The 16,501-nt window shown below is 37.3% G+C and overlaps 2 protein-coding genes across 4 annotated transcripts in view; one reads left to right on the top strand and one right to left on the bottom strand.

Annotated features, from left to right (window-relative positions):
• The window catches only part of SNX25 (sorting nexin 25), a 123,178-nt gene extending 114,729 nt beyond the window's left edge, over positions 1-8,449 (top strand). The window contains exons 16-19 of one of the 3 annotated variants that reach the window (XM_044225609.1): positions 3,005-3,098; positions 6,464-6,645; positions 7,185-7,285; positions 7,849-8,449. In XM_044225609.1, the coding sequence (XP_044081544.1) occupies positions 3,005-3,098; positions 6,464-6,645; positions 7,185-7,285; positions 7,849-7,929 (458 nt within the window). In that variant the 3' untranslated portion in view covers positions 7,930-8,449. Of the gene's footprint in view, positions 1-2,969; positions 3,099-6,463; positions 6,646-7,184; positions 7,286-7,848 lie in introns of those variants that run through there. The other 2 variants (XM_044225610.1, XM_044225611.1) reach the window with 2 other exon arrangements.
• Positions 8,450-11,505: 3,056 nt separating this feature from the next.
• LOC122889975 (LRP2 binding protein) overlaps positions 11,506-16,501 on the bottom strand; it is a 40,052-nt gene continuing 35,056 nt past the window's right edge. Inside the window, exons 8-10 of the mRNA XM_044225607.1 lie at positions 15,839-16,062; positions 13,884-14,058; positions 11,506-11,571 (exon numbers count right to left, since the gene is read on the bottom strand). Of these exons, the coding sequence (XP_044081542.1) occupies positions 11,506-11,571; positions 13,884-14,058; positions 15,839-16,062 (465 nt within the window). The remainder of the gene's footprint in view (positions 11,572-13,883; positions 14,059-15,838; positions 16,063-16,501) is intronic.

Genomic DNA, 16,501 nt, shown 5'->3' with positions numbered 1-16,501 from the left:
AACTTCCTATAATGCACAGGTCAGCCTCCCACAACACAGAATTGTCCTGTCCAAAAGAGTCAGTGCCCAGTTGAGAAGTGTTACCCTCATAGTACTTGAGGGAGATGTACTTAGAAGAAACAAGAGCAAAAAGAGGGTGAAAATACTCTCACTAAGACCCACACAGGTGCTTCTCTCCCAAAATGGTCCTTGGGTAAAAGGTCAAACCATACTACTTGGGCATGTCTTGAGTCCTAAATAGGACCCTCTGTCTACACACAGCTTCCATAGGCCCCCAACACTCTAAATCATGAGACCAGTGTACTCAGTGTCCCTGGAGCCTCAGGACTAGCTAGAGCTAAGGACAGGTGCCTGAAGGCACACCTCCCCACCTAGAAGAGAAGCAGAGGAGAGGAGTCAGGGTTAGCAAAGCACAGTAATGGCACCAGCCAGTGCTAGATGTGTTGCCCTCTGACTGACTGCCCTGTGCTCTGTCTGCTCAGATTAGCATCTCTTCCCTTGGGGTGAAGAACATGGGCTAGGAGTTTTAAGTGCCAGAATTAATTATTTTGGCCATCAATAAGCCAAAGTTAAAACAACCAGCAACACTTTGAGAACATATGTTTTAGATACCACTCTGTAGGAGAAACAAAAGTATATCAGATATAGAGTCTTCCTTCGGTGAATTTACAACACAAGAGTTCCAACAATGTGCTTCACGTTAAGTAGTAAACCCAAGTCTAAACTACAGGCCTAGACTTATACATAAGGGGGTATTCATTTTAGCATCATTTCAGTAATGAAAAGTTGGAACTAAGCGGAACTTTAGAAATGGGAGATAGTTAAATTAAGAAATATCCATGGGAGAATATCACCCAAATGCTAGAGATGCTTTCAGATGAAAAAGCTCTCCCTGTTCCATATTTGAGACACCCTAAGGTATAAACTGATTGTTTGCCTTGGTTCAAGGTAGGCAGAAACATCTAGTTCTCCACCCAAAGTCTGACTCTTAGTGAGATCTGGCCCATTAAACCGTGAATCCTCCCTGTTCCCCAGAGTGGAGGAAGCAGTGTTTCAGCTTTTGGCAGTGTGCTCTTTGTGATCAGAGACTGAGAGACCAAGTCTTGTCTTTGCAGCGTGGATTTCCTCCATCATATGCCTGCTCAGAAGCATATTTGGTTTTGCCTGTGACATTTCAGAGGGGAATAAATAGAACATCATTTATAATGAGATGTGATATCATTGCCATCAGCAAAATTCTAGAGTAGCTGCAGCTGCTTCTGTCTCTGAACAAATGAGTCCTTGGAAGAAATACTAGGGCTGTTTCCTGTGTGGTTTGGGGTCTGGGGACCAGGAGAGGCTAGGAAGAAAGTAGTAAAGGCACAGTTCAGTGTTGGGAGAGAATTTGCACCAAAGACATTTTGTGGTTCCTGCTCTAGTTCAGTGTACAAAAGGGCATCAGTGAGACAGCCTTTAAAAAATCAGTAACTGTCGCTGATCTGTCAGGCATTCTTCTGACAGCTGTCTATGTCCTCAGACCCTCTGCATGGAGCTCTCTGCCCTAGAAAGCCAGAGTGAAGTTATCAGCACTGGCAGGCATGCTCCTCCCAGCTGAAATGACAGCCTAAAGTGAACACGTCGGCTTGCTCTCAGCGTGCTCTGAATTCCATAAAAAATTAAAGGCACTCTTGATGCATAGTTCTGATTCCAAGACTTTAATCTTACTTGAAAGATTAACACTACTTTAACTGGACATTTAGGTCCATCTAAAAAGTTAGAAATAACTCTAGAATGTTTTCAAGTCTGTGTTAATTGTTGATTTTATTTGGGTGGTTTTCCTTGTACAGAGGTGTTTGTGAACTTAGTTCTTTCAGGTTTTCCTAATCGGGCAGGAACCCTGAACTCTTATAGCTAAGCCTGAATTTCTCATTTGCTTATGTGTGAATAGCTAAACATTTCAATGAATGGAAATTTATATAGATGGAAAAATTGGTTTAGATTCCAATTTGCAGAACGGAAATATCCTCATAGCATTTCTTTCTTTTATTTTTTTTTTAAGATTTTACTAATTTGTTTGACAGAGTGAGACCATGAGAGGGAATACAAGCAGGAGAAGAAGGAGAGGGAGAAGCGGGCCTCCTGCCAAGCTGGGAGCCTGATGTGGGGCTTGATTCCAGAACCCTGGGATCATGCATGACCTGAGCCAAAGGCAGACGCCTAACGACTGAGCCACTCAGGCATTTGTTTGCCTTCTTTTGGCTTATATTCATATTTGGTACCTGTAAAAATATCTCTCCATGTTAGTAATAAAAGTTTAGATTTGTAAAACCTTTCACAACGCTCGCATAAAATGTCAACAAGATCCTTAAAGCAGAAAACCACATGTTACTCTTTCCTTGAACAGATGAGGAGACTGAGGCTCAGAGAAGGTGGTTTGTGCCCAGCAGCTCTGCGAGGTGGCCCAAGAGAGCGCTGACCCCACCTCTCACTCAGGGACCCGGCTCTTCGAAGTTCACCTTTCTTCCAAAGGCATAAAATACATAAAAATATGCAGTGATCTACAAACTACTATCCAAATGGGAAGTTAGACCCACCCATTCATTAATACTTCAAAATATTTGTCAATATTGAACCACAGATGTTTCTCATTCAGAGCAGTGTGTGAGAAAATTGGGTTCGACAAACCAGACAGAAATCTAAAATAGGCATTGCACTGTCTGCTAGCAGAGAACAGACATCTAAGTAGCCTGGAGACATGTGAAATAAAGTATTATTTCCACTTGCTAGCTCAGCTGGTTGTTCAGGCATTGAAAAGCTATAAAAGGTTAGGTTTCCTCTCATCAGTTGCTATGTGTAAAATGAAAGCTTGGGAGAATTTTGAGGGGCAGAAGTTTGCTAACCTAGACCCAGATTCTGCAGGTATCATAGTCTTGACTTTGGTGTCAGGACTTGGATTGTGTCAAGTGATAAGAATTTATGCTTTTTTGCAGCTATGAAAATGTCATCACTGTGATATACTGTGCAGATTCTTTTCCTCTGATTTCTATTTCAGTGTTTAAATGGGTGAGAAGAACATTAATTGCTCTTGTTCAGGTCACATTTGGAAGAACCATCAACAAGTGAGTTACATGACATTAGTATTTGAGTTCATGCCTTACTTTTTGCCTTAATGGTCAAATTATTAAACTCATGGTATGGTAGCCAGTGATCTCTCTAGCTGAAGGTTTTGTATTTTCTCATTTTGTTGCTGCTATGATTCTAAGGTTGGATTAGAGAGACAGGTTTCTGAAATAATTTCTCCCATAGAATGCATGATGAACTAGATGATCAAAGCTTCAGCTGTCTTCAGCATTCTGGCTGAAAGGGCTGGAAAGTACCTTTCTGCAGGGGCATCTGACTGCCTTAAATTGTGGAGTGTGAGACTCTTGTGGTTGTGAGTTCGAGCCCCATATTGAGTGTGTAAAGGTTATTTAAAAACATAAAAAACAAAAGCAAAAACAAAAAAAGTTCTGTGACGTTCTCTTTTGATCATGATTACCAGTTGGGGTATCTTGGATACAGCATTTTTATGTTATATCATGGGAATCAGTTTACGGCTTAGACTCTAACCCGAAATGAAAGTAGGATGAGCATCACATGACATATATTTATTTGGAGGGTAATGCAAATCATATGTTTTCTTTTTTTCCAAGTTGGGGTAACATTAAAATAGTAATTGCTCTTACAGTTAATATCTTAATATCATCCATTGAGATATATGTGTATAACATATAACAGTGTTATAAGCCATATGTGTATTCTCAGCTAGCTATATATAAGAGTTTATATCCAGTACTCTTCAAGAGATAACATGACTTCCTGCACAATAAAAATGTGAATCACTTATGCTAAAAGATAAGGGGGAGAAATCACAGCAAAATATGTTTCAAGATGAAATTATTGGATTTTCCCATGTGAAAGATCAGTTGTCAAAACCACCATAGTAACCTCGTACATATGTTTATCATATAAATCATAACTTTTTAAAGAAAACATAGTAAAGAACAGGTTATCTTCTGACTCATTCACAAATAGAATATAGTTTCCTTTTGGTCATAAGCAAAAGTTCATTTCAATTTCTGAGATCTTTAAAAAATGATATTAGTGTCTTATTCAGTTTGCTTAGTTATCTAAACTTTTGTTTTAATCAGAAACATGGCCCGTATAACTTACCATTTCAGTCTAACACAAGCCTCTTAACTGTTACACAGACAGGCCTTAGATAAAGAAAATTCCACCACGGCCCTATATTTCTCAGTCCTCCATACTTGCTAATTTGTTTTCCTTTTCAGTTTTAGCAAACCATGCATACTTTCCTTGCTCCTATCTACCATAGTGGCTCTTACTTAAAAATGAGCAGCCGTGGTTTGTGAGCAGTGAATACATTTGGCATTTACTTTCATGGGACTTGGAGGAGAGGCATCATGTAGAGGGTTTCCAGGCTGTTCATTTCAGTGGGCTTTTTGTCAGGTAGAGAAATGATGGAGGGCCTGGCCCTTTGCTATTTCTGCCTTTAGCAGAGATGACACATCATAAAATTAAGCAGCAGTACAATATGTGCCTCTTGCCTTGTACCAACTATAATTTCACATATCAGAATTGATTCAAAAGCTTCCTATGGTTTTGGCTAATTGAGAGTCAGACTTAAATTGGTAGAAAATACTTAGGTGATGGCCTTTTGTGAGAGTCACTTAGCTAATTTTAAATTGCAAATTGAAATTTTCTTAATTTCTTCATGTAGTGCCAGTGAGTGACTCAAAGCAAGACTACAGAAAAAACAAGCTGTCTGCATTTTCATGTAGATTTTTTTTTTAAGGTAGGAGGTTGGCAGGTTCTCTCTTAAAGCAGAAGTCCCATTAAATTAATTATTTTATTTGGTCTCGATACAAATTGCTCAGTTTGTTTGTTTGTTTGTTTGTTTTTTTAAGATTTTTTTTTATTCATTTGAGAGAGAGCACATGCACGGGGAGGTGGGGAAGGGCAGAGGGAGAGGCGGACTTTGACCTGTGCAGGCAGCCAGTGGAGCTGGAGCCCCTTGTGGGGCAGGATGCCAGGATTGTGACCTGAGCCAAAGGCAGACGCTTAACCAACTGAGCCACCCAGGCATCCCTGAATTGCCCAGTTCTAAACAGTATAGGGAAGTATTGTAGGAGACACGTAGTTATGAACAGAATTAACATAGTTTTGACTCATGTTGGAGTTTATAGACATCAATAGTAACTGATTCCTGTGCCAAGTACCAGGGCTTGAAACCTATATTTCAGATACTATTTCTGAAAGCCTTACATTGTCTCCTTAAATAGTTAGGAAGTCAGATATTCTTGAAGGCTTTTTGATTTATTATTATTATTCATGAATTGAATTTGAAATTTCAAGATTTTCTGGCACTGTCAAGATGATTCTTTTCCCCCTTTTCCCCTTCCAACCTCACAACTGCTCTTGGGCTCTTTGAACTGTGTTACTTGTCTCTTGACAGCAGAAATCCTGAAATGGGTTAGCATTTTACTAATGACTAATGAGATAGGGCTATGCAGAAGAGCTGCCTAACCAGATAAAAGCCATTTATTTGTAACTGTGCAAGTCAAATGTCTGCCCAACTTTTATTCCCAGAGAAGTGTGGAATACTCTAGCAATGTATCTTTTCAAAGGCTTCCACTTTAAGGTGAAAGGTAATATATGGGGGCACCTGGATGGCTCATCAGTTAAGCATCTGCCTTCTGCTTGGGTCATGGTTTTAGCATCCTGGGATAGAGCCTCGCATGGCTTCCTGATCCTCCTGGAGTCTGCTTCTCTCTCTGCCTCTCCACCACCGTCTGGCTTGTGCTCGCTCTTGCGCTTTCTCTCTCTCTCTCTCATATAAATAAAATCTTAAAGAAAAGAAAGAAAGGTAGTATCTTTTTTTCCCCCTTGCCTGGTGAGCATGTGAAATGCTTACCCTGGGTCAGAGCACTCTGCCTAGCATGATGTGCCGTAGCAACACCAAGAGACAGCTAGTGAAAAAGCCAGGTTCTTCCCCCAAGACTTCAGGAGCCCAGGAAAGCTTTCCAGACCACTTTTAACAGTCTTAAAATGATTATGTTTTCAATTTATACCACCCCATGGAGAAGTTAGTGAGTTAAGTACTGTGCACAGTTAAAGTAGCTGCAGGTTGCAAACCAGTCGGTCTCCTCTGGGTTCTTGTCCGTACTGACTGCAGGGTACTACATGGCAGACATTTGGAGAGGTTGGTACCAACAGAAAAGTGAGCTCCGGGAATGAACGGTCATCCAGGACCGCCAAAATGAAGAATACCTTTCAGAGCCAGAGTTTAAAAATCCAATTCCTAGTTTATTCATCAAACATTTAGATCAGGCTGTATCTTCATGTACCCATTGATAAATGCCTTTTGAGAATAGAGTATACAACTTTTAAAAACCTCATTCAAGAAATATTTTTCTCTTAAAAGACAAATCCGGGACACAGTGAACTGGATTTTCAGTGAGCAAATGTTGGTTTACTACATCAATATTTTCCGGGATGCTTTTTGGCCAAATGGGAAATTGGCACCACCGACCACAATCAGAAGCGAAGAACACAGTCAGGCCACAAAGCAGAGGGCACAGCAGAAGTTGCTTGAAAACATCCCAGGTGAGACCTGGCTTCTGACCCTGAAAAATACAGGGATAAAGGGTGAACGTTAACCCTAGTAAGGCGTTTTCCACTTACATCTCTCAGGAAACCTTATTTACAAGAAAAATGATCACACTTTTTTTTTCTTTTAAAACATGTCCTTTGCTAAGAAATTATACTGAGAATCTTAATAAGAACAGTAGTGGTTATAATGCTTTCTTTTACTTAGAAAAATGTTTTAGGACAGATAATAAATGTTGTGCTTTAAAAATCCTGCTAAAGAAAAAAAAATCCTGCTGAAGTACACTGTTCAGAGAGATTAATTTTTTAATTGGGTAGCAATATATTAAAATTGTAGTTTGTATAAATGCCTTCTGTTGAAAATTCTAAATAAAGCTATTTTCTCTGTAAACATTTGAAAGAACTGATCGTTCATGTTCCTCATGCCCCAGTGCCTTTATTTGTTCCATATACATCATGTACTGTTTCCCTCACTGGATATGCATCGACTGTGTACTTTATTGGTAACAGCACAGAATGTAAACTTAATCTTTCAGATACGCTTCAGAGCCTTGTTGGACAGCAAAATGCCCGGCATGGTATAATAAAAATATTCAATGCACTGCAAGAAACAAGAGCCAATAAGCATCTGTTATATGTGAGTAATTTAAAGCCAACTAGAGGTCCAGCTATTAATTCAATCTCACATTTCCGTTCACAAATGGGAGTTCATTTTAACCCCTTGTGTACTTAATCATTCCTGTTACTTGTAACTCTGAACCCATTATCTACTCAGCTTCATTTTTGTTTGTCTGACTGTTCAGTTGTTCAGTTTGGAAAAAGAAAAAGAATGCCTCCAGTGTGTGCAGCTTTCCCATCCTGTCACGGGAGAGATGCATGTGACATTTTTGCATGACTGTTTAATTTTATTTCGGGAAAGCAAACTGTTTCCCAGTCATCCGTCTGATTATAATTATCAATATTAACTATTGTTGATGGTGTGATAATGGCAAAGAGACCATGAAATGAATCAGTCTGATACTAAATGGAGTTTAGATTATATTAGTCCCATTTATTGGAGAATAACTTGTTCATGGAGAAGCATCTCAGACCTAAAATGAGACTTTCTCTTAAGACATAAATATTATGAGTAAACCCTTAGAGAAAAAAAAAAAAAGAAACTCCATATTTTTCTACTTTTTTTCTTCTTTCTTGGTTCAGGTGCTGATGGAACTGCTGCTAATTGAGTTGTGTCCTGAGCTGAAAAGTCATTTAGATCAACTAAAAGCTGGTCAAGTTTGAGACTGCACAAATAAACCACCAGAGAAATGTCTGTGTAACAATAGACATGAAATATTTTCCTCTTTTCCACAGAGGGCTTGGTTGAGAACCATATTGATTTTTATGTTAGTTACCTCCCTCTAGTTTTGTGTGAAGTGAGCAGAATTTGTTGGGGGGGATACTTAATGCCGTCATAGGCAACAGAAAAACACACTTCTGTAACTATTGTTTTTATTTTAATAATAAGATAAAGTTCAACACACTGATTGAAATAAAAATGTTAATATGTGATAAGAACCTAGGAAATATTTTAAATATTTATGAAAACAGTTTTGTTTTAAAATGAAGAACTATGACTATTGTACAGCTAGCTACTTTCCTCACTGAGGACTCTGAACATTCCTGTATTATTTCATGTGTACTAAAGAACATTGTTGTGCAATGCTTTGTGGAAAGTTATTGTGAAAATTTTATTGTCTTTATTTTTACCAAAGATTTCCCATAGTTTGAAGCATTTGAAGCAATAAAATACAAAAATGGATCACTGAGCTCTATGGGGTGTAAGGTACATACATCTCAAAAAATGAGGTTGAAACACTTCAGGCAGTTCAAATATTTATCAGATACCTTTTTTGGGAGGGGGTAAAAAGCACTGTGCACATAAATACTTCCACAAGGAAGTACAAAGTTGGCTGCCTTTCTCCAAACACAGAATGAATATGTGAAAAATACAGTTTTTAGTGTGAATGAGAAGAGCCAAATTCATGTTTGAAGTGATCTGTTGGGAAAGTGGGAAAGGAGCTGAACTTTGAAGGATGTGCAGCAATGAGATAGGGAAATGCGGATGGGAAGTTACTTCAGGGACTTGAGGGACTTGATTTCATCATCAAGTCTTGTGGACTCTTCGGAGCCTTGTGTGAGATCCAGGGTGTAGGTGTCACTCTGTGTGACTATTAATAGTGGGGCCATGAACATGTCAATCACTTTTCACCATCTATTATGCAATATTAATAAAACACTTTCCCTTCTATAACTGTCCTTCCCCCTAGCCCAGGAACATTGGAAACAATACAACTAATTGGCAAAAATTCAGTCTGAAATCCATGAAAGAAAATACTGTATATATACTAAAGTGGTATTGATTATGGCATTTCTAGATCCTACCTGCCAAGTCCTCAATATTGAATGTAAGAATGAAAGGTGAACAATTAAAAATTAGTAAACCAAATTTCATCTTTGGGATAAAGATAGTCACAGCTCTTCGATCGTTTTTTTCAAGCCAGGAGGATATTTGATGCTTCAGGATGAATAAGAATTATCCTTCACTCAGATAAGAGAAGCAACCTGAGATCCCAGAACCCCAGGAACTCATCCTAACACAGTCACTGGTAATGTCCACCTTATGCGTAATGAAACCATAGCTGTTAAAGTGTATACTGAACGTGAGAAAAATCACTATTTTGAGTCCTCAGTCTTTTTTAAGATAAATTTTAGCGTTTTGGGGAAGTATAAGAAATAGGAGCTATAAGAAGGAGCTATAAGAAATCGTAGGAGTTTTTTGGTTTCTTTCTTTCTTTCTTTCTTTTTTTTTTTTTTTAAGGTTAAGGATCTGGAACTCACTCAACTCACTTCAACTCACTTGAGTTAAAGAGACTGACCCACTGACCAGTCACGGTGTATACCACGGTCTGCAGCAGTGGTAGTTTACAAGGGCTCCCTCATGCCACAAGTACCAGCTTAATGGTAACTACAGTAAACTGAAACTTTAAATTTTATGTTGGATTCACTGAAGATAGTTAAGTGTAACGTTTCACCCCATATGACACCTGTCAAATTCCTACATTGGGAATTTCTCAGACCTATGTTTTAATAGCAGTAACAAAGCAGTCTTGACTTTGGGATGAAGAAAAGAAAGCATATCTATTAAGTGTGCAGTTAAAGCCAACAAGCGCTGCTGTATTACATTCCTATTTTAGGATTCTTAAAAGCTTAAGGGACTGGATTCAGTGTGAAGAAAAGAATACTGGTTGGGAGTTTAGATTGTCAAATGGCTGGAGGATTATTATATATGGATGGTATTAAGAGAACAAGAGTGAAGTAAGTGGGCTTATATTGTAGAAAGAGATTTAAGCTAGGTATTATGAAATCTTGTTATGGACTTGAGCGATTGAAACATTAGTGGGGGAGAATAGAGACTCTTGAGTAGAGATTTTTAAAGAAAAGGATTAGATTTCAGGGATGGTTTAATTTTCTCTGTCTTAAGAGATTTAAGGGAGAAGTATGTGATCTTTTAAGGGTATCACACAGACCTAAGTCTATGGAAAGTGCTTTTCTTTATATAGAGACAAAATGAAGTTCAAGTAATATAGAAAAACCAGAGTACAAAACAAGAACCAGCAAATTCTGCCCTACAGAACTTCTTTAGTGACTGGTACCTGCGTATTGATTATACTAAGATGAGACCTTGTTTAGATCCTCTTTTGGGAAGGATGATTGCGATTTATAAAATAAAGACACATTGGTATGGTGTGTTTTCAGAGAAGGTGTTGTGAAGGTATCTAGAAGACACTGTTTCCAGTGTGTGCGTTTCACAGATGTACACTGCTACACCATCTTCTCCATCTGGATGGTACTATTTAAATGATTAACTTTTGTCTTCACAGATCTCATTAATGTAAGGAAAGCCTCTTGCTAATTTAAATTTTTAGCATATTTACTGTTCTTATATTGATAGATGATTTGAGGGTTTTTTTTTCATATTTTATCTTGCTTTGAAATGCCTCTAAGTTTTTTTAAACTTAGAAAATGAGTCTAAGCACAAAGAAACATCTAGCTTAACTGGTTATCTTATCAGGAATATAGCAGTGGTTTTACTCCTTAAGATCTTTAAGGGGAGATATGGAGAGGCAAGATTCTAAACAATTTCTTAAACTTACTTTTTTTCAAGTTTTTAATAAATTAACCAATTATTTATAAGAATGTTTTTTAAGAATACAAGATGTCCCAAAAGACTTAATGTAGTCTTAGTTTTAATTTCTTCAGAAGTATAAATGCTACACAAATTTATTTAAAAACATTATTTGAAAATTTCTTTAAATCTCTTTATTTCATATTAGTTTAGTGCATCTTAAAAATTTTAAATGACAGCAAATTAAAATTAATAATCTGTCCAAAATCCAGAAAACTAAATAAGGGTCAAAGAAATTTAAGGAATTAAACTTGCAAATGGTGTTTTTTATGTTTGTAGCATATATCTGAAGGAATTATAGCTAAGAAGACTATACTAAGCCTTTTAGACACTCTATTTAAAGAAAAGAAAGAGGTATTTGTTTATGGAATGGTTTTCCATATTTGATGTTATCTTGGCCAGTCTGTAAGCTAAGAGCTGGATCTCTAAGGACTTTTTTTGCAATTTGATCCTATAGCTGGGTTTCAAGTTGCAAAATTAGAGATTTAAGAATGAAGGTAACATGTCTTTAGTAAAATACCCAGGATAATGTAACTTGGGATGCAGAAGATAACCAAACGTTGCTCCTGTAAAAATACATACATTCTACTGTGTTAGGGTTGATGATCTTTGTTGAAATCCATTATGATCTAAATTCTTTGACGAATAAGTAAACAGTGAAGTTCATCTGCCAATGCAGGATTGAGACGACAAGCCTGAAAGTCAAAGATAAAAAGTCCATAATTTAGATACATTTTGAATTGTTAAGGTCTTACTAAAACTTAAAGTTTTAGGTTTGTTTTTAAGAACTACAGTGAATTTCAAGGGAATTTCTTAGTTATGACATATTTCTATTTTGATTTCTTGATAAAAGAAATTCCAAATTAGTCTATGCAAAAAAAAGATCTTACTGAAAATAACCATGTTATTGTTACTGTCACTTGAAAGAGGAAATTTTATGAGTGTGAAAGAATCAAGGGAATTTACACACTGATGATAGTGTTCTAGGTTATGAATTATTAAAATAAGTAACATGGAAAGCATTAGCATTTGGCCTCAAACTTGCTATTATCTTATTATATGAGTAGCAGCAACTTTATGATAATTTTATTTTAAAATAACATTTTATTATGATAAAGTAAATAGCGAGAAGTAATAGTGCATGTAACTGCACAGAAGGTCAAGAATTTGGAAGAGATATCGGAGGTTATCTCATTCACACCTGACTCCTTTTTCCTTCAGGACCCATGACAGTTGGTTTCCTTGGTTGCTAAGTCACCATCTTATAGGGAAGACTTTTGTTTTTATTTCCCAAGCAGTTGTATTAGATTTTTCTTTATACTAAGCTAAAATGTCCCTCTGTGTACTTTAGAATCAATGAAGGGGTCCTAGGAGAATATATGAAACTGGTTTCATGATGATCCAGAGAGGCAAAGTAGTTGGCATTTGTCTCATATGACAGGATTCCAGACCCTTCACGGGCATGCTACTTTTGAATTTTCTTCATTTTTAAAAATCATCTTCTGTAAAATACAATGCCCAAAATTGAGTAATGGAGGTATTATCTCCCACCATGTGCAAAATAGTTTTAAGATTGCAGTCTGCTTGTTTTGCTGTTTTATTTGGGGTAAATATATACCACATTTCAGCATATTTTTGACCCAGAATTTTCTCTGCTTATATTTATTTAGAAAGGACATGATGGATACCACAGAATCTGAAAGTGACTTGGTTTGGAAATTGGTATAATACAGAACATTTAGATTTTTTAAAAATTTAAAGACAACTGTTTTTCTTACTGGTAGAATGGTGTAGTGGTAAATCAAACAGCAGTTGTCTTTGTGTACTATGTTCCTATGTTTATGTGTCAGTATGGCCTTAATACTTTGGAAATTTTAATTTGAAACAAATTAGGGTTTCCAAAGTTGCCTGCACATTGGAGTCCCCTGGAAGGCTCATGACTTCATTGTTCTGAAATAACCTGGGCTTTGGAATTTTTAAAAGATCCCCAGGTGATTTTATTTTATTATTTATTTTATTTTTATTATTATTTTTTATTTTTAAAAAGATTTTACTTTTTTTGAGAGAGAGATTGAGAAAGAGCACCATCATGGCGTAGGAGGCAGAGGGAGAAGGAGGAGATTCCCTGTTAAGCAAGGAGCCAGGGTGATCCCAGAACCCCGGGATCATGATCTGAGGCAAAGGCAGATGTTTAACCCACTGAGCCGCAAAGCCACCCCCCACACAGGTAATTTTAATGTAGACAAGTTTGAAAACCACTACGATCCTATGGTCAGATTCAGGCAAAGGATTTAGAAAACTGTTCCTTCCCTTGTTCCCCTGCTCCAGGTAAACTTAGCTTGTGTACCCCCACGAATTGCTTTATAAATTTTAAGAAGACATAATTCTAGTTTGGACTTGATGGATGTCATGGACCTAAGGCATGCAGTTTTTATTATAAAAAATTAAAAAAAAAATTTTTTTTTAATTTTCTTGCAGTTACTATTCATAATGTTTCCCCCTTTCCCCACCTCATTCCCACTTTTTAAGTTGCTTGATTTTAGAGGTGAAATCTGTTTGGAATCTACATCACATGAAATCAAACAGGAAAAGTCTCACTTCAACTGATTACCTCAAACTCATGAATATTCCTCCTAAGTGTAGTAGATGTCATACATAACATTTTTAAAAACTACGTATCTTTAAGGTACTAAAATGAGAGTAGATTCACACTTCAGCGTGAAAGAAGGCATGAATATTCTGGCTTTAAGGTCTCTCTCGGTGCTGGGCTGTAGGCTGTAGAGTAGCAGAGTGAGAGGGAATAATATGCATCAAAATGGGACTTCCATCATCTAGTTCAATTATGCTAATAAGAATCTGTTGAATTATCTGCAAACAATTCATGTGTCTGACAACCTCTCCTAGACAGGTTATCTGCACAATGGTTAAGTAGGACACAAAAATACTAATCCATAAATATGTTCGTATCTGTTTGGGTTCATTCATATAGATTCTCAGGCTTACTTACTTTAGAATAGTAGTGTTTAGCTGTTGCTTCATCCTTTGTGATACCCAAGCCAAGCTGAAGGCATCGGGCATGGTAGAAAGATGCCATGGCCATGCCTCTGATGATGAATTCTGGGAGACAGTCCGTGACCTGGGCTATCATGGGTATGTCGTGAACCTCATCATAGTCAGCAATCCTGTTGTGATGTTTAATTGTGAAATTATAAAAAGACATCGCTTTAGTTTTACATTTTTACAAATGACATATTCAGAGATACAATATTCCTTGCACCCAAAGTGATTTCCCCATTTTTCCCCGTTTGAGGATTAAGTTGTTTGTTATTGGTGAAGGGTAAATATAATAGAATATTTATATATAACATATACATTTAAATGTCATATATAAATTATATATATTTATAAATTATTTATATATAATAGAATAAATAGAATAAAATAAAACCAGGGGAAGAGGAACTACCAGAGTGGTTATATCACAGCTTCTCTGTGATACTACTTGTCAGACTTAATAACCAAAAGGTTTCTTTTTTATTCTTGTAATATTAAAATTTTAAACTCAATATCACTTTGCAGATTCAAACAATGGGGAAAAGGCATTTTCTATTTCTTTGGGTCATTTATTCAAACATTAACCTTAAATTTGCTCTTAAGTCACATAGGATCAGAAAACATACTAAGTAACTAACACATCTGTCTTTGGTAAAAATGGGCAATAAAAAGAAGTCCTCCTTTATCATTCTGACACAAGCATGGAGAGTTGTGTGAGAATGTGAGCTACTCAACTCAATGTCACCTGTAAAATTATGGGGAATAGGAATGTAGATAACAATGAAAAGTCTGAAATATTTTAAGAACTATTTAAAGTGTTGGTGTTAACCAGATGGGTACTTGAAGATTGGGGACTTTGAGAATCGCACTTTTTTTTTTTTAATTTTTAATTTTTAATTTTTTTAATAAACATATAATATATATTTTATCCCCAGGGGTACAGGTCTGTGAATCGCCAGGTTTACACACTTCACAGCACTCACCATAGCACATACCCTCCCCAATGTCCATAACCCCACCCCCCTTTCTCCCAGCCCACTTCCCCCCAGCAACCCTCAGTTTGTTTTGTGAGATTAAGAGTCACTTATGGAAGTGGCCCGCTGCCTGGAAGCCATGATATTGGGGGATGAAGGGTGGAACCAGCTCTTTCATCCTACATTGTAGATGGCTGCCCCACCCTGGGCGAGGCAAGAGGGGGGCCCAGGGAGTGGCTCAGTCAGGCATTATTGGGAGGGAAACACATCATCATGGCCTTATAGCCTTTCTAGAAGACATCCAGGTTTGTTTTTCCTGGTACATTACTTTTTGTAAGTTATGAGCAAATAAATGTAGGAAAGCACATGGGCTCAAAGAAGAGAAATCTCCATATATTTTATAAGATGTTAATGTTGACATTTTTTAAACATTATTCTCATTGTACAATCTTATCAAGCTATCTTGCAACTGTGCAGTTCTAGAACATGTGGCTGAAGAGTCTAGAAGAAATTAAAACATATTTAGTAAGCATTTCTTATATGCTAAACTATGTTAAGTACTTTATATACACTATTTTTATAATGCTATCGAAGCATTTTCTTCTTTATTAAAAAGGAAATTGATGCCCCAAAAAGTTAAAGTTGATGAGGATCATGCAGCTGGCATATAGAGCAAATAGCGCTGAAATCCTGAAGACTAATGGCATAGAATTATACTATTCAATAAGGTAGCTGCTAGTTACAGGTAGTTATTTGAATTAATTAAAATGCAGTGAAATGTATGTTCAGCGCTCAGTGGCACTAACCACATTTCCAGTGCTCAATAGCCATCCTTTCCAGTATTGCAGCAAGTTCTATTGAACAGACCTGGCATAGAAGATTTAGTAAATGCTCTGTAACATTTACTGTAAATACGTCCGTCCAGCTTATTTACCTTTTGGAAAACGAAACACACTTAGTAAAAAATTTCATTTTGTAGTAATACTCCACGAGATTCCCTTGAGCATAGACATTTCCACGTTCTGCTGCTTCCCTTAAGCACTGCAAGGCAGCTTCAGTATCTTGGCGGATGCCTTGTCCATAAAAATACATTAGTCCAAGTGCACCCTGGGACTCCAGATTTCCATTGCCACATGCTTCCGAGTGCCAATAAAATGCCTAAGAAAAAACACAACTTAATTTATTTATTATTCACCAGGCAGAATTATAAGGGAATACTGGAAAGAAAAAAAAAATCTCTCATTATAAGGTAGTAGTATTAATTAATCTCCTGGAATAGTTCTAGCACCTTGAGTATATTTCAGGTTGGCCCCAATTTCACATACCTAGAAGAGAGTGCTAAGGTGAGCCCACCTGTCTTCTACCCACCGTGTAGGTTAGGCCACAGTCTAGACTGCACCTGTTTCAGGATTCACGATTTCTCATTTTTCCAGAGGAAGGACTGGGAGAGTGGGAAGTAGGAGGTAAGTGTCTGCTAGGCTTTGAGACACCTGCAGTGAGGCCCTGCAGGAAGAGGAGAGCTGCCGATGCTGAAGGGCAGTCGGGTCCAGGTGGATCTCCGAGATGGCGCCTATTGAGATCAGAGGCAACCAAGGTA

Source organism: Neovison vison, chromosome 11, assembly GCF_020171115.1.
Source record: "Neovison vison isolate M4711 chromosome 11, ASM_NN_V1, whole genome shotgun sequence".
Taxonomy (NCBI): domain Eukaryota; kingdom Metazoa; phylum Chordata; class Mammalia; order Carnivora; family Mustelidae; genus Neogale; species Neogale vison.
The sequence above is the reverse complement of the archived record's forward strand: the minus strand, read 5'-3'. Positions and strand labels throughout refer to the sequence as shown.